Genomic DNA, 19,008 nt, shown 5'->3' with positions numbered 1-19,008 from the left:
AGACAACAGCTTCATGCATAACCATCCAATGGAACATTTAAGGGTTAACAAATATGGTCTAAAAGGAGCTGAAGCTGAAGAGGTATGCACCTAAGAAGAAAAATTAAAGAAACAATTGAAGAAGCTTCACTGCAGACTTAGAAATCGAGCCATCCACCAGAGTGAGTGGAAGTTTATTGCAAGACCGCTGAGTGATGCAGAGTAAAAAGGGAAAAAAAGAACCTGGTGAGATCACAGAAAGGGGTGAGCAAAAATGCAAAAATTGCAAGATCCTGAATGATGCTGAGTTAAGACACTTAGCTAGATCACAAGATCGTCAGCAACACCACAAAAATTGCAAGACCTGGAGTGACACTGAGTCAAAGAGCCTGATCTGTCCACAACATGGTGAGCAAAAATACAAAACAGACTGTATTTATATTATAGAATAAGTGGCAGTCCCAGGGCTCAGCATTCAGAGGGCAGCTGAAAGAGAGCTGCAAGTAAAAAACAAAAGTTAAAAAAACTGTAAAAATCGGGTGGCAGAGTTAAAAGCTTAAGAGGAATAACTGCAGAGTAAAGAAGAAGTTGTTAATAAAAAAGTCACCTTAAATAAAATCAAAGTGCAGACAGTACAGAGGAGGAAAGTGTTGTAGCTTTAAGTTTTAAAAAAAGGCTGATCGCCGAAAGGTTGAGCAGTCTCCCAAAGTGCAGAAATCAAAACACAGGACCTACAGAGATAAGAGAAAAAAGGAAAATATCTTCCAGAAAATAAATTCTCCTACCTTGAAAGTTTAAAAAGTTTAAACAACAGAAGACGCCAGTGCATGAAGTAACTCAAAAGAAGCAAAATGTGCAAAAAGTAAATGATGTTCTACAGGAAAATGTTCACATCAGAGCTGAACTGGAAGACTTAACACACAGGATTCAAGCTGAGTATATACCTTTGAAAATGCATGATAGACTGAAGTCTTCAATGAGCCATACTGTTTGAGATCTGAACAAACGAATTTCAGAGACAACAGAAAGGTACCAGGAGGAGATAACGACCCTCAATTTCACAGTAGGCAAGTCAAGCAGGAATTGGGAAAATTCAATCAGATGAGCAGCCAGGCAAAACAGCAGGCAGAAAAAGCACGCAAAGAAGTTGCAACTCTGAAAGACTCCTTCAAGAATCAATGTATCACCATGGATAAACACGAGAAGCTAAAGAGGACATTGAATATTACTTTAGAAAAAGCTGCATTAGCACTATCAACAGCAACGAAAGGATGCACTGAAGCCCAGAGTGAGTTGGCAAGAGTTCAACAAGAAAATAAACAGTTGAAAGAATAACTTAATGTCCTTCAAGTTCAAATGCAAAAGGAACACGAAACCATTCAGCAACATGAAGAAATGAAGACTGTTTTAAACAGCAGAATGGGAGCACAGTAGAAGAAACTCGAGGAGACTTTGCTGAATTACAGGAAAACTCAAGAGCAAGCAAGTGAGTTTCGCAGAGCACAGAAAAACTTGTTGAAAAACCTTCAGAAGTTACAAGAATCCCTGCGGTCAAGGTTTATTCTTCTGTAAAATTGCAAAGAGAAGAAAAATGAATTTAACTCTGAATATACTGAAGAACCAGTTGGCAGATAAGACACAACAATGTTCTATATGCCAGGAGGAAACTGAAAGCTACAAGAAACAGACTGAAGAACTAAAGAAGCAGTTGAATGGAAAAGAGGAGACATTGAAAGGAAAAGCTGTCAAACTTTCCAAACTGCGAGTGGATAATGAAGCCATGAATTGCACAATTGCAGAACTGAAGCAAGTAAAGACTTTGCTGGAGACAGACCTGGCCAACAGTGAATCCAAAATGAAGGACAAGGACAAAGCTCTGTTGCAGTCAGATGAAGAAAAGACATAAATAAGATTGGAAAATGTAAATCCGACACTGAAGTGCAAGGAACTAGAAGAAGAAAGAGCATTGGATGTCTCAGACGTACTGAGAACCATTGAGCTAAATGAAAAGATTCATAAGCTTGCAAAACAATTTGAAAGTAAAATAGCAAACAAATTTTTGGCTGAGATTGCGAAACAAGTGGGTACGAAGGTTCCATTTGCGCAACATATACGTCCAGCAAGAACATGGCGCACACCACGGAAAAGAAAATTCGAGTCCATTCTAGGAATGAATGGAATGCACATTCTCCTCGGAAGGAACAGGACAAACTCACAGTTTCCAAAGAAAGTAGGCAAGTTAATAAAGAGAAACACAACTCAAAAGGAGCACAAAAAGCGAATCAAATGGAGATATCCAAGTACCAGAAACACAAACCATTCCTCCAAACATGACAGACCAAGATGTGGAAGAGCTGTCAAGCCTCAAGACTGTCTGAATTTGTAAAGTCAGAGACTTGAGATCGGGGAGCAGGGATAGCAAGTACAGATTGTATTGTAATACTTCATTGGAAGGGAGGAAAGTTTGCTTTGGTAGAAAGAAAGAGGGGTGTTCTAGGATGTTGTAAATATCACATTGTAAAATAAGACGTACAATCCTTGAGGGTACAGGAGCAGAGAGAACTGGGTGTATATGTGGATAGATCATTGAAGGTGGCAGGACAGGTGGAGAGAACTGTTAAAGCATACAGTATCCTGGGCTTTATTAAAAGGGGCATAGAGTACAAGGGCAGGGAGGTTATGCTCAGCTTATGTAAGACACTAGTTAGACCTCATTTGAAGTATTATGTACAGTTTTGGGTGCTACACTATAGGAAGGATGTGACCGCATTGGAGAGTGCAGAAGAGGTTTACAAGAATGGTTCCAGGGATGAGAAACTTCAGTTATGAAGATAGACTGGAGAGTTTGGGACTGTTCTCCTTGAGAAGGAGAGGGCTAAGAGAAGATTTGATAGAAGTGTTCAAAATCATGAGGGGGCTGGATATAGTAGATAGGGAGAAACTGTTTCCACTCGTCAAGGGATTGAGAACGAGAGGGCACAGATTTAAAGTGATTTGCAAAAGAAGCAAATGTGATGTGAGAAAAAGCTTTTCTGGCTCGAGTTTGGAATGCGCTGCCTGGGAGTATGGTGGAGGCAGGTTCAATCGAGGCATATAAGAGGGCAGTTGAGAATATTTTGAATAGAAAAAATGTGCAAGGGTACAGGAAAAAGCAGGAGAATGGCATTAAGTCACGATGCTTATTTGGGGAGCCGGTGCAGACACGGTGGGCTGAATGGCCTTCTTCTGCGCCGTAACAATTCTGTGATTCTGTTGTATATGTCTACATGCCACTGTAATGTAAATGTGCTCGGCAGAGCAAGAGTTAATGTGGGACTTGAGAATAGCCCCGCCCACGGTATGATGCATAGAGTCACATGTTGATAAACTGAGAGAACAGTCTAGAAAGAACAGACTGGAACCAGCCTCATGGAGACACCAGCTCCATGCATGACCATACCTTGGATTTGTAAATCGTTAAGGGTTAACAATAAAGGGGGTGTAATTATACAAGTCTCAAGATCTCTTCACTGAGCTATCTAAAGACCCCTAGTACAACACTTGCCTTCAACACAGGTATGGTCCTGCTCCTCCTTGGCTATCTCAGCGGCCTGCTCCTTGTATGGAGTGAGGACTTTAATGTCTGGAATACCGCCTCTGTTCTTGGACTGCTCCTGCTTATTGTGGGTGTTCTTGTCCTGCAAAAAGACAGAAGGATTGATTGTCATATGGCAGCTGCTGAGCCCTCCCCAGTAAGTGATTAACAAGCAGGATGCCCAGCAACTGAGAGAATGAAGTGCCTGCCATATATTCAGTACACATGTCTCATCTGCTGGTGAGTTCTGCAACCCAAATTCCTGTCTGAGCTCCCTGTGTACTCGCACATTTAGACTGCCTGATGCCCTTATGAGTGTCAGTTTGCAGTGAATAGACAGTGCCACCTACCCTGGCGGAGCATAGCAGACCAGTTATCCTCTTCCTGCACTGCATGTTAGGTGTGAAATTCACAGGATCAAGTGACTGCTTGTTTTACACATCCACAGCAATCCCCTCTCACCACCACCATCCCCACAGCCCCCACCAACCACCCCACTATAGAAGTTTGAGATGTGATCTGGTTGGTGTCCGAAAATCTCTTTGGTGTGCCCCACATGTGCCAAACTCCACTGCCACTTTTGTCCAGTCTGCCATGATCAGATGGGAGGACCTCCTGCTACCATCCCTGGGTAACAGCACCTCCCACCTTTTCTAGACGGCCTGGAGGAGAACCTGTAGAGAGGCTTTGCGGAACTGTGTGGCCGCACATTGTCTGCTCTGTGACATTCTCATTAAGAGTCTTGAAGGGCAGCCAGACTGAAGCTCCTGGCCTGCGGTGAGTGAATGGTTGTCCAGGTGCCCCTTAAATATGGTGCCTGGACCTTTGACCCCTTGAGGTAATGGCAGAGATGGTGACTTCTTACCTGCCCCAGCCATGCGATTCAGCAAGCTCCTGGCAGATGCTTGGATAATGAACTGAACAGCTCATATGTTTAGCCACCCTGCCAACCAGTGGGAATTACTCCCACTTCCATGCCCGCCACTGAACTTAGACTCCAGAACGGAAGATTCCGGCCTTTGTATCTATTTTATGAAATCCTTATAACATTTTAAGACACCAACCAGATCACATCTCAAACTTCTATAGTGAGGTGGCTGTGGTGGTGGTGGCTGTGGTGGTGGTGGTGGTGGTGGTGGGAGGGGATTGCTGTGGATGTGTAAAACAGGCAATCACTTGATCCTGTGAATTTCACACCTAACACGTTTCTTGCATACACTGAAATTGGATGCACAAGTTGTAAAGGCAATGAAAAATCATTGATACAATCAATGAAAAATCATTGCCTTTACAACTTGAGTTGTTTTTCATCCCACTATTGTATCACTGTTGTCAGGAAGTCATAGACACCAGAGCCATACATATTTTGCTGTTTCTTAATTAATTTTGAATAGCACGAAAGTCACACAAAGTCGATGGCAAATTTCTAATATGTGCTTCCAGCATGAAAGGCTGGGAGTGCATAGTAAGTAAATTAGATCTACCAATTTCATGTCCTCCACCAGAGACATGTAAAATTGGGGTATAAAACAAATACTCAGCTTAAAAAATAGAGAAAACTCAGTTGCAAATGTGTTAAGCATGTACTTATGCTACACCTGAATTTCCTCAATCTTTTACACCCCTCTGTCGATACTTGCCCCAAACACAACTTGACTCATTATAATGGCTGCACCCTGAGCTAAAGAGACTTGTACATGAATTTTCTGTAATTATGCTGGCTCAAAACAGGTGTAAAACTAAGGCTCGTTTGTGAAGTGCAAGAAACAACAAGCAGTAAGAAACAGTCATTTTCTTGCTGTTTTATTGTAAATTTTAGGTATTTAAAAAAAAAATTTCGTCCCCAAAACCTGCGCTGCATTTTCAGTTTCTTGGAATGCACTTTTATGACTTTAGTATGAGTTACGTTTAAAATTTAAAAGTTCTTTTTTGTACTGTTCCCTACCACAACTTGTCCCATCTTTCATGCAATAATGTCCTGCAACTAGGTACTTAGAAGTTTGGGGATAAGCTCCCTCCACTTTCTCCATCCACTTCAGTGCAGTTATGCCTGACCTTAGCTTAGCATCTGGGACTGAAGCACAGCTCGGATCAGAAACTCTTTTGGGAGCCATATATGAAATGGGTGATAGGGGTAGGGGATGGTAGTGAAACCAAATACAAGCCGTTGCACAATGAATGTTATGTGTAGCTCTTTTACAGACTAGGCAGCTAAACATACCACTGTAGACTCAAGGAAATCTTATCCAGACAGGACTGTGAAATCTTATGTGAATGTTTGTGGATGACTCATACTATTTTTATTGCTGTGTTTGCTGCAGAGAGGGTGAATGATTTCTTGCCAATATTTGTCATTGCAGAACAGATGTAGAAATAAATACGTCTTTTTGGTGTGAAGGGCAGTTTGTTCCTTTTTGGTTTTCTAATAAAAAAGATGCTTCATCTCCTAACTATGTTGATTTTTACATCTATACTAAAACATGGCACATTTCCTGATTAGCATTCTTAATACGCATGTTAAATTTTCCCTTTCATTCAATGATTGAATGTAAAAAGATAAATATTCTGTGTTTTTACCCTTGGGGACCTAGCGTAATATTTTTCAAATCTATTTTACTCCCTATCCCCTTTAGTTTATCCTTCTTTGGCATTACAGAATCCTTACTTTTTAATTTACCTTGTTTTCCCAACTATGGTTTACAGCTCGTACTGTGCACCTTGGCTCTTCCACTAGGCTTAGCAACAAAAGAAGCAAGACAAGTGAAAAGGAAGTAATAAATTATTTTAATTAGACTCTGCTTCCAGTCTTCATTTATTGCTTTAAGTTTGCACTGTGGCATCAGTTATGTAATACAGCATGGTAATATAAAAGGATATTGTAGCCTCTCCTTAGAAGACAATATTTATTTCTGCAGATGAGATAAGAAAATACTTGAAAGAAGGACTTGCATTTTTGTAGCTTTTTTCACAACATCAGGATGATCAAAGCACTTTACAGCCGATGTCGCACTTTTTATTTTAAATGTAATTGATGTTGTAATGTAGGAAATGGGATAGCCAATTTGCGCAGAACTCCCACAAATGACAATGAGATAATGACCAGATTTTTTTTTTAGTGATGTTCATTGAGGGACTATTGGAATGATTTAACAGAAGTGTGTTTGCAATTAGCTATTTCCATCTTTTTGAGCTTTATGGTGCAGCGAATTGAAGCTTCAGTGGGCATTTTGTACAAAATTTTAGGACATTCCCAATACGCCACATGATTGTTAACCATGCTGAGGCAAGAAGATGGGGAAAAGCAAGAGGAAATCGTGTGAAATGTTGAAATAATGTTCATATTCACCCCTTGGGTTGTAATCTGCCAATGCAGTTTGCCCAAATGTTAAAACAAACCCCCTCAGCATTGGTTGGGAATGGTGCACGGCATGGGATTCTAGAGAAATACTGGAAGAAATTATCTCAAAGAAATAAACTTTCAGTGCACAGTAATGCTTTTGAGTAATGTAAAAGGTAAAAACTGATGATCCAAGATTGTGTTAGTGCTACATTAAATCTGGAACTATGAATTCTTGTTGCAATTTTATATTCAATGCTAGTCTATCATCAGCACCAGCCTCTTCAACTGAATGATAAAACTGAATGAATGTACATCCTACTAAAATGTTATGTTAATTTAAAAATTATTCACATTTACTTAAGATGCATTTTGTTTTCCTTCACAGTGTGAGTGGGGCAGATGCTGGGAACATTATTAGACTTTTTGCTCCAGATGTTGGAATGTTTGTTGCTGGCTTGGCTACATGGCTTGTCTGTAAAAAATTAGTTCAGCAGCCACCAACAGAGGAAATGGCACAGTGCAATCCAGAGTTCCAGAATGAAGAACAGGTAAAACTTATCTTTATTTTTTTACCTTTTGCCTTAGCCTTTACAATAAAATAGGAACCTTGTTTATGAACCCAAAGCTTTGAGTGAAACAACGTTATTGTTTTAATGACTCTTTGTTTATTTGTTGAACAGCTAAAAGCAGATGGTTTGCTGACATAATGCTAAGGCATGTGCTTCAGGCTGTTGTCGTATCATTTCTTCATTTAGTCCTGGCATTGATTGACCCTTGAACTTACAACCCACAGCATAACGGATTTTGTTACTTGTCAGCTGGGTGGGAAAGCTCAGTTCAAATGAGGTGAAAATCAATCATTCCAATGTTAACTTGGTCAAGTATAATACAGCATGGCTATGATAATGGTTCACCTACCTTTAATCTGAAGCAGAATGGACACAGACAAGAGATTATTGGGCCTAGTGTTTTTCAAGACATCTCAAAGTGCTTCACAACCAATGAAATACTTTTGATGTGTAGTCACTGTTGTAATGTAGAAAATTAAGAATAACATCTGAAAGTATTATCTTACGATAGGTCTCAAGAGTAGAAAGCCTTTTGGTGTTTCTCAGTTCAGTGTTGCATTTCACATATACAACACATTCATGCTCTTTGAACTGTGTTCGTCAACCTTAATTGGCACCCATGTAAGGACAATGGCATCTGTGTAAGGACAGTTCATTCATATTTATTATAAAGCTTCTAGTGATTGAGACTTATGATTTGATTAGGCACCAGTAACCTCATTTCTGTAAAGTAGGCAAAATTTAAAATCCCGGTTACTGACTAAAGAGAATAAAGCCACATTGTTGAGTGTGCAAGCTTCTCGCGCCATCTCACTAGGTCCCATAGTCAGGTTTTCGTGCCATCTCCGAGCAGTGGTCAAGGGAAACCTGGAACCGAACATGCACGGCCTGTACCCCCTCCCACACCCTGCTCTTGAACCAGAGTCCTGGACATGCCGAGTGTTGTACTCCTCTGCCCCAAAAACACATAGGCCTGAATTTTCCCGTCGGCGATTTGGGGGTGGGGCCCGCTCACCGACGGGAAAGTGACACGGGATGACGTTGGGTTTTTTATTTTTTAAGTTTGTAAAACTTTCATTGATCTCCCTGAGACTGCACTTAGTCTCAGGGAGCAGTGCGCTCTTTAGCGTGCATGCGCGAAAGAGCGCACTTTGACAGATGGGGAATCCTTCCCCCACCCCTCCCGCACAGGAACACATAGCGCTTCCCGTTGGGCAGGCCGCTGGGCGGGCCTTAATTGGCCTGCCACTTAAAATGGCAGCAGGGCCTGCTTTGGCGGCAGAGTTCAGCTGCCGGCCCGCTTCGGTGGCGGAGTTCGGCCGCCTGCCCGCTGCCGAGCCGGTGGGGCCCGCCCGCCAACCTAGGGCAAAATTCTGCTCATAGGTCAAATTTTAAAAGATAGGTTCCTTCACAAGACTAAAATCTAAATCTAACTTATCCCACTTCTATCTTGGGCAGCAATTGAAGTTTCAGACTCTTGTCTTAATAAATGTGCTGTTGAAATAGATAGAGATAATGTAAAACACACTTTCAGTGCTCTAAGCTGATTGAATCGTTACCCAAAAGAACTATTCTTATAAACAAAACACTTTGATAGCTCCTAAAATAGTTACTGAAACTCTTGTATCAATTACTGAGAGGAGTTCACTCATCTTTTATGGTATGAGTTCTGTTTATTATCTTAGTGTAAGGATTACAGGAACTCGCACAGTGTAACGGAGAATTTGTGGAAATTTGGATAAAGAGAAGAAACAAGGAATGAAAGAAAAACAGAAAATAAGAAAAAATAAATCATGTGGACAAGGGAATGCAACTGCCAAAGTAGCAAATTACTTGATCAATTCTATAGAGCAAAGTTGTTTTGAGCCTATCTTAGTTCATGCATGTAAGAAGTCCCTACAGACCTCCATCATGACTGTTTCTTAAATGATTTCAGCATTTCTGGTTCCACTAAACTTGCTCAAGAATCTATTCCATAGGTTTATCCTTCCTTCCGTGAACATTTTTCTGACATCAATTTTAACTTGCTATTATGCTTATCCTGCTGCCACAGTTTACCTGTGTGGTAACCTGATGTATGATATACCTTTAAGAAGAATGTTATAATGGAAGATCACATGATCTTAGTGTCCAATAGCAAAGTAGCACGAGCTACCTCTGTACTAGTAGTCTGTAGTCAGTAGTTAGTAGCAGCAGTAGGATAGAGATAGAGTTTGAAGTGGTGGCACATGTTTAATTGCTGCCGAGTACCTTTGTAAATAACCCCGGAGTTTCTTCCTATGAAGTGTCTGCTACTCAACTCTATCATTAGTACCAAATTGGCCACCTCTTACAACTAGCATGCGAACAGGATCCAGCAAACTGGTGACTAGGATCCAACAATCTGAAAGTAATTTTTCACATGTACAGCTTGGACATACCAGAACAATGAGAAGTCTATCACAAATTTTTTATGCTCGTCTTTAGGGATGCTCCTAGGAGTCTTACATGTGGCTCTTCTGCACTGCTTCCATGGCTTGAATTTCTCAATGCCCAAAACCAGTCATAGTACTCAAGTTGGTCACATATCAAGCATGATATACTTCCAACGTGCTTTGATCTGATTTGTACTTTCCTGTTTTCACTATGTAGTTGAGGTTCTTGCTGAACTATGAGACTGGCCATGTTAAGCTCAAGCCTACCATGCGGCAGAAATTTATACCCATTTTACAGGTGCTAAACGGGCACAAAAGGCAGGTGGCATAGGCACACATGGGGCTGAGTTTTTTAAGGTCTGCAAGAGTGGGATGAGATGGGGGAGGGCCAGAAAAAGTTGAGGGAAGGCTCATCATCTTCTCGCATTCTGCCAGAAGTGGGGAAAGTGGAGAATGGCCCTGCCACCCACAGACCAATTGTGCCACTTAAGTGGCCAATTAAGAACCTTTTTCTGCTGCCGCTGACATTTTATCAGCAGTGGCTGGACCCTCCAGCCTCCAGGGAGACAGCCTGCTGAACCCTGGTAGCCTTCTTGTGAGTTCAAGGAAGGACGGGCCCTCCTAATCAGCCTCTCTGTTGCCCATGGATCACCCCCCTCATGGCACCCGCCCCACTCCCCTGGGGCCAGTTAGGGCCTTGTTGCAAGGGTGGCATACATCGCTATATCTCTCACCTGGGTGCAGCCCAAGCTGTGGCCACCACACCTTAAAGGCATGCCAGCACTGCCCTGACAAAATCCAGTCCATATTCTGCAAAGGAAATGCACAGCCTGCCATATTGATGAAGGCAGAAAAAGCGGTGTCCAATGAAGTACTTTTGAATTGTAGTCAGTGCTGTAATGTAGTTCCCCACTGCCCTCCTGATCACCCTCTCTCTCTTTGAACCCTTTCTTGTCTGTATGACTTAGTTCCATGAAGACTAGTCAGTGCATTGTCCACTAAACCACTGCATGAGGTCCAGTAAAATATTTTAATTTGAAGTACCAATGGAATATGTTGTTAGATTAATGGCCCAATTTGCCTCTCCCCTCATAGAATCTAATTGAGGGCCACTTCTGGTGATGCAATGGCCCGAAAATGAACTTTGATTCATCAGCAAGCTACCTAGAGACATCCAGAATTTAAGTGAGGCCTAAGAACCAATAATAGGTGTGCCTCAAACTACCCATTCCAATGCATGCATAAAGTTAGCGTTGGCAAGTCAATGCAACCCAATTTCAGGGTCTACATCTGTTTCAGCTTGAATCATAGCAAGGTCTATAGATCTTTGTTGCCCTTTCTTTTCCCCACAACTATAGAACTTTATTAGATTTAACTAAACTTAGGTCAACAGGATTAAAGAAAAAAGCAGAGCATAAAACGGATACTAGCAATGTGAGACAGAAATTGCTAGTTTTGTTATAAGAAAACAAACTAAAATTTGTGCTTACTTGAAATGCATAGAAACAGTTTACTTTCTATATCTTCTTTGTGCATTCATAACTATATTTACAGTAAATACACAAATCAAATGTGCTCGATATAGGAAGACCCTGATCATGAAAGATTTGACTTTAAACAGTTGAGTTTGACTTTATGAAAGCCAGAACCAAAACGTAGTGCAGCAATAAATAAAAGGTAGTTCTCTTACTCAAAACACTTCCTAAATCACATATTCATCACAAGGACTTTTTCATCTTAGAATTTACAATAAGTAAAAAAAAATGTGCATCTTTACTCAAAGAACCAGGTCCATCGAAACAGCTGTCTATAAAAGGAAAACTTGGAGAAGAAAAACTAATCATATCAATTAAAATGACTGGATTATTTAACTATCAGAAAATGTATTTAAAAACAGCTGAATATATGTGGAAAAATTCCACAGAACTGAACATTGGGACCAGCTGTTAGGATATCAGGGTGTGCAGGACTTGAGTACATAATTTGCGTTGACATTGCAAAGGATGTAACATTGTCAAAGATGCTTTTTTTCTGAGATATTAAACTGTCTACCAGTCTACATGGATGAAAGAACACAAAGTATATTAGCTAGCAATGCTAATCAGCATCACCTGCAATCAGTGTCACCAAAAAGAGAGATGTATCAATGATCACACTGCTGTTTGTGGGGTCATATTGTGCACAAATTATCTGCTGCATTTCCCTGCACATCAATTGCTATAATTCAGAGTAAGATTTTTCTAAGAGATGATAAGACTCTACGTTGGTCTTTTATTTCTATAGATTTATCAAAAAAAATGAAAGCAATTAGTTTTTCTTTTCTGCCACTAGAAAGCACTCTGTTCCTTTTATGGTTTATAAATGGCTCAACTAACAAAAACACACTCAGGTTGAGTTTACACTAGTAATATCAATGGAACCTGAGCAGAATTGACAAAACCACTGCAAAAGCTCAGGGAATTAATGCCTAAAACCACTCTTGCTCATTTTTTGCAACATCTTTTACATTGGTTGAGGGTATAATTTGCCCACATCAGTCCACACCCACAAAATGGGCCATGCCCCCATGTGAAAATGGAGAGATTCAATGATTGCACTGGTTCAGGAACTCTCTTCGAATTGCATAAAAGCAAAATACTGCGGATGCTGGAAATCTGAAACAAAAACAAAATATGCTGGAAAAACTCAGCTCCGAAGAAGAGTCATACGGACTCGAAACGTTAACTCTGTCTTTCTCTCCACAGATGCTGTCAGACCTGCTGAGTTTTTCCAGCATTTTTTGTTTTTGTCTTCAAATTGCACTCATTTTCACTGCCTGTAGGGTGACCACCTCCTGGAAAATATAATGCAGGAAACTCTCATCATCCTTAATGTTCCATGGTGACTCCAGCTGCCCCTCAGGTTCAGAAATCCTGAGCTCGAGCTGGAGCAGCTGGAGACACTTCACACATGTGGTCCCCCTGTAAAAAAATATCTGTTCCCTCTTTAACATTCTAATGAGTGACCTGTTTAAGCTATTAATTTTAATTAATACCTCTGGCCTGCTATGTGCTTATACACTTAGTAAATTATTTGATACTGTATTCACACCAATACTTAATTTGAAACAAATACCTTAGTTTAGAGAGAGAAAAGAGACAAATATTCACCATCCAATCAGTTATGTTTTTCCCTATGACATCACGCTTTTATTCTTTTCACAACAAGGTCGATCATACTGTCTTGCTGTGACCTCACCCAGGCTCGCTCCTATATAGCTCTTTCTGTTCCCTTATGTTAACATCTGACTAGTTGGCACAACAGTATGTCAGCTAATTCAGTCTGATTGTTATTGTCACTGCTCACTATTGTTGAATGGGCACTGAGCTGGGATACTTGGTGCCCAATCCATCGCCCACACTGACACTGACCAGCTGAGGTCAATGCTGCTGTGAGGGCTTGCAGGTCCGAGCACAACCCCAGGAGGCCCTGATCGTTCTGGAGCAGCCTCTTCATGAGAGTCGCCACTCTCTCCATGGAGGAAGCGTGGCGTGCGGCCATGAGGCTCATTGCATCGGCGATGCTCCGCGTGGACTCTGCCAGCACGGGCACCATGCCATGCATTGCCTCATGTATCTCCGCCAAATCCTCCCATATACCCTGCTGTACTTCCAGCGTCTGCTGCCTCACGGACAAATTCAGAGGCACATCATCAGCCACCGACTGAGCATGTGCCTGATCCCGAATGCTGGCGCCATGGGCACTCTCTTTCAAGCGAATGTGAAGTGCCCTCACTCCTGTGCCCCGGGACACTAACCGACGATCTAATTCCCACCGAGGTGCTAGTATCTGCACTGGTGCCTGCCTGGCAGAGATGGTGTGACACTGGTGAATCCAATTGTTCAGGGTCCTCTGGTGTCAGAGGTGGCCCCTCTGCCTCCTCCTCCCGGCCCTGCTCCGGTGATGCTAGAAGAAAGAACAAGGACATTTGATTAGTTAAAGTGGAGACAATGTCAATGTGCATGCCTGTCCCCCAGATCAGTATGCACTCATCCTTCCATAATCAATGGTTAACCCATGTTGCACACTTCAATCACTGAACATTCAGCAGTGCCATGGCTGCTGGGATATACATGGTGACCTCAGTGCTTGGCAACCTTACCTCCCCGTGATACCCCAGCCTCACCACCACCAGTGGACCTGGGCGCATGACACCTCTCCAGATCCATCGCCTCCTGCTCATATTTGGTGATGATTGCCAACTAGGCCTGGCCTCCGCCAGTCCGCATCTGCTCGGCGGCATTGTGTGCGGTCTTCTCCGAGCGTTGATTAGTCCAGCCTGTACCTGGATTCCCATCGCATCCCTGCCACCCCCAGCCTGAATGGGACATTGCAGGGCTCCAGTGCTTCATCACCCCGCAGCTGCCGCACACTCACACCAAGAAGCCAGGGCTGACCCCCTCTTGCCCACTTGCTGCCTCCATCACATTAGGCACCACATGGTCTAACCTTTCAAAGCAAGGAGACACAAGCACATGGAATTCCAAGGGCAGCAGATGGATTGGTGCCCCACCACCTAGAAGTTCCCCTCCCAGCATGTCAGCACTCTGACTGTGACATGTTTCGCAGTTCCAGCACTGCGCCTAGGTGCAGATCCTTGAGGTTGCCCCCAAAGCAGTACCCTAGTGTCAGTGTAACACATGTTGCAGGTGCAGAGCCCATCTCAGCACTACTCTCTCAGGGTGAACTAGGCATGGGCAATATCTGCTGGACCATCCAGTGAGGGAAACATGCCGTGAAGGATTCAATGCTGTAAATTAACTCAAAGTTGGTGGGGGAGGGGGCTGCGGGGGAAAGCCTACCTGCTGTGTTAAGTGACCTCTGCCAATATGGTACTCATCCTCCCCAAGTGCAAGAGGTCGTTGAATCGCATACGGCATTGGACCCATGTGCGTTGCACCATGTCATGGGAGCTGACTATGTCTGCCACCTCCTCCCAGGCACGTTTGGTCAGGGGGGGGGCGGGGACCCCTCCTCCTCCTGTCCCTCGGAACGAGGACTTCCCACCGTGCTGCCACCTCTTCCAGGAGGGCAGCTAGGCACTCATCAGAATACCAAGGGGCAGGCTGCCCTGTTCCCCACCCTCCTGCCTGGCCTGCTGTCCAGCAGTGCTCTGGGGAGCCCTTCTGTTGGCCTTGATGAACAGCCTTTACAAGGCTGCCTGTGCTCTATTTGAACAGGCCGTCGGATAGCCATTGGACCCCTGGGGAGCCGCGCCTCACACTGGGCAGGCCTTAATTGGCCCGCCCAGATAAAATGGCGGCGTGGAATCGATCGCAGGCAGCGATTGGCTCTGCGCCCACCCGCACCAGCTCCCGAACGGCCCGCCCAACGGGGAGAAACTTCTCACCTAGGAGTGGAGCTTTTATTATGTTTTCCCTCTCTGGCCTATGTTCACTGAGCTTAGTACAGCTCATCAAATATTCAACTATTTGGTGAAATATTCATTATTAAATGAACCCTTTTTGAGAATTTAACTTAGTGAACCAATTTGAAACTTTAAATTGAAGAAAAGTTTACAGCACGTAGATAAAGGATTGGTTAGCTAACAGGAACCAGAGAGTAAGGATAAATGGGTCTATTTTGGGTTGGAAAGCTGTAACAAGTGGAGTGCCACAGGGATCAGTGCTGGGGCCCCAACTATTTACATTCACATCAATGATTTGGATGAAAGGTATTGTAGCTAAATTTGCTGATGACACCAAGATGGGTGGGAAAGTAAGTTGTCAAGAGGAGGTAGAGTCTGCAAAGAGATATAGACAGGTTAAGTGAATAGGCAAACATTTCGCAGATGGACTATAATGTGGGAAAATGTGAACTTGTGCACTTTAGCAGGAAGAATAGAAAAGCAGTATACTATTTAAATGAAGAGAGATTGCAAAACTAGGTGGTAGAGAGGGATCTGGGTGTCTTGGTACGTGAATCACAAAAAAGTTAGTATGCAGGTACAGCAAGTTATTAAGGTGGCAAGTGGAATGTTGATATTTATTGCAAGGGGAATGGAATACCAAAGTAGGGAAGTTTTACTGCAGCTGTACAGGGAATTGGTAAGACCACATCTGGAGTACTATACACAGTTTTGGTCTGCTGATTTGAAAAGAGACATAATTGCATTTGAAGTAGTTCAGAGAAGGTTTATTCAACATATTCCTGGGGTGAGGGTCTTATCTTATGAAGAAAGCTTGAACAGGTTGGACCTATGCCCATTGGAGTTTAGAAGAATGAGAGGTGATCTTACTGAAACATGTAAGATCCTGAGGGGATTTGATGGGGTAAATACCGGGAGGATGTTTCTACTTGTGGGAGGGACTAGAACCAGGGGACACAGTTTAAGAATAAGAGATCTACTGTTTAAAACAGAGATGAGGAGAATTTTTTTCTCTCAAAGGGTTGTTAGTATGTGGAATTCTTTTCCCCAGAAAGCACTGGAAGCCGGGTCATTGAATTTATTCAAGGCAGAGTTAGACAGGTTTTTGATAGCCTAGGGAGCTGAGGGTTATGGGGAGCAGACAGCAAAGTGGAGTTGACACCACAACCAGATCAGCCAGAATCGTATTGAATGGTGGAGCAGGCTTGAAGGGATGAATGGCCTACTTATGCTCCTAAGTCCTATATTCCTATGAACACCATTTGGTCCATAATGCCTGTGTCAGCTTTGTGTTAGAGCAATCTAAAACTAATCATACTGTTCTGCCTTCTCTCTATAACCTGGCAGGTTTCTCTGGTTCAAATATTTATTCAACAGTCTCTTAAAAGATTTAAAGGTCTCAGCACCAGCCATAACCTGTGGCAAAATATTCCATGAAAGAAAGAAAGATTTGCATATATATAGCACGTTCATGACCTCAGAACACCCCAACGTGCTTTATAGTCAATGAAGTACTTTTGAAGTGTACTCCTGTTGTAATGTACAACTCGTGTTAAAAGCACTCTCCTAATATTTATGCACTCTCCTACTGATCATTGTAAACTGATAACTCCTAGTCCCTGGGTCCAAAGGTAATAATATTTCCATATTTACTCTATCAAAACTCATTAGCTTTAAAAATCTTTAAAGATTCTCCAGTGGAAATAGTCCCAGTATTTTAAGACACCCTCCTCATATGTATGGTTTCCCAACTCTGGCACCATCCTGGTGAATCTATGCTGAATACTTTCTGTAGCTTTTATATCCTTTCTATAATGGGTCAGCAAACCTATACACAATATTCTAACTGTGACTGGATATATTTGTAGCTTGGATTACTATGTATTTCTTTACTTTTTATGAACTTCTACACTTACCAACAACAACTTGTATCTTTAACTTTCAAAACATCACAAAATGCTTTAAGGAGGAAGATAGAAAGAAGAATAGATGTGGAGGTGGAGTCATAAGCAGAGAGCTAGGACAGGTTACTAAAAGCAAAATTGACAAGATGGGGGTCAGGTTTCATTTCATGTCTGCTCAATGATGTTGAGAGAATACATAATCAATTTTCGTGATTGGGTCTCACTTAACTACAAGAGGAAACTAATAGTTGAGGTGTAGATTCCAATTCTTGTCCAAAACAAACATTAATAATGACCTGAATACATTGACAAAATTAAGATATAGATTTGGACTACTGGTTATGCAGTTTAATATTTGAAGTCAGTTTAAAATCTTCTGCTGGGATAAAGTTTATATCACAATTGTCTTAATTACCTGGAAATTGCAATGGTGATGTTCAAAATCTGCAAATAACCAAATTAGATCTACTCACAAACAATTTACATGCTATTCCCAATTTTGGGCTAGATGAGAGGAGAATCAGAACTTGAATTTGGTTCTGGACTTTAATCCCCAGATTTTTGAGCTTTACTTTGAAATAGTCCTAATGGTGTGATTATAACTGTAATTTGAGTCCTACACCTATCTTTAACTTAGTGAAATGAAGAGTTGGTAGTGGTAGTTTTTATCTTCAAGACTTGGATGAGAAATTGGTGAAGTAGTTATTGTAGGGCCCATTTCAGAACTCACCCAAAATAGAATTGAATATCGGGTGGATTTCAGTACAGGCAGGAATCTCTTCTGTCAGTTTGCCACCCAAGTGGAGAAGGTGAAAGCTGCACCTATAACTTAGAGTTGAAATTGGTTAAATTAGATAATATAGGTATTCAATTGGATTGAACCAGCCTGATTTAATGGAAGCTAGAGAAATGCATGACAGAGAAAGAATATATGGATATGCAGAAGATTATGCAGATAGAGTTAGTTGGGAGAATAGTATAGCATAAAGACTAGCATAGACCAGTTTGGGTTAGGAACATTGCAGCAGGAGTAGGCAATTCAGCCCATTGAGCCTGCTCTGCCATTCAATATGATCATGACTGATCATCCACTTCAATGCCTTATTCCCACACTACCCCCAAATCCCTTTATGTCATTGATATTTAGAAATCTGTCAATCTCTGTTTTAAACATACTCAATGACTGAGCTTCCACAGCCCTTTGGGGTAAAGAATTCCAACGATTCACAACTGTCTGAGTAAAAAAACGTTTTCCTCATTTCAGCCATAAGTGGCTTCCCCCTTTTTAAATTGTGCCCCCTGGTTCTATACTCCCTATCCAGGGGAAACATCTTACCTGCATCTACCCTGTCTATCCCTTTAAGTACTTGTAGGTTTCAATGAGATCACCTCTCATTCTTTGAAACTCTAGAGCAGTGGTGGGCAACCTGCAGCCCGTGGCCGCATGCAGACTATCAGGGTTCTGAGTGCGGCCCCCAAGACATTTTATTTGACCGTTGCCCACACGCAGGATTGCCAGATTCCATTGGTTTCCATCCACATAGTTCTTTTTTCCTACCAGTATGACTAAAGTGATACTCACGGAAAGCAAGGGCATGTGAAGTGAGGTGCGTGCTAATTGCACACTTCATTGACTGTAAGAGCTGTGCACTCCCTCTCCGTCCAATCAAAGCACTGCTATGGTTCAATTGGCACGTCCCGCAAATCCTTATTCACGGGGTCTTGGTTAGTGCACATGTCTGATTTCAATCTTGCGGCTCACTGAGATGAAGGAGGGCCACTCATGCACCCACTCACTAGCCTCCCAGAAGGAAAAAAACA

General features: G+C 42.2%; 1 protein-coding gene across 1 annotated transcript in view; it reads left to right on the top strand.

Annotated features, from left to right (window-relative positions):
• LOC144679989 (piezo-type mechanosensitive ion channel component 2-like) overlaps positions 1–19,008 on the top strand; it is a 1,019,816-nt gene that overhangs the window by 556,621 nt on the left and 444,187 nt on the right. The window contains exon 5 of the mRNA XM_078541050.1: positions 7,279–7,441. Within this exon, the coding sequence (XP_078397176.1) occupies positions 7,279–7,441 (163 nt within the window). The remainder of the gene's footprint in view (positions 1–7,278; positions 7,442–19,008) is intronic.

The sequence above is a fragment of the Cetorhinus maximus genome, chromosome 4 (genome assembly GCF_964194155.1).
Source record: "Cetorhinus maximus chromosome 4, sCetMax3.hap1.1, whole genome shotgun sequence".
In the NCBI taxonomy this organism is placed as follows: Eukaryota; Metazoa; Chordata; class Chondrichthyes; order Lamniformes; family Cetorhinidae; genus Cetorhinus; species Cetorhinus maximus.
The sequence above is the reverse complement of the archived record's forward strand: the minus strand, read 5'-3'. Positions and strand labels throughout refer to the sequence as shown.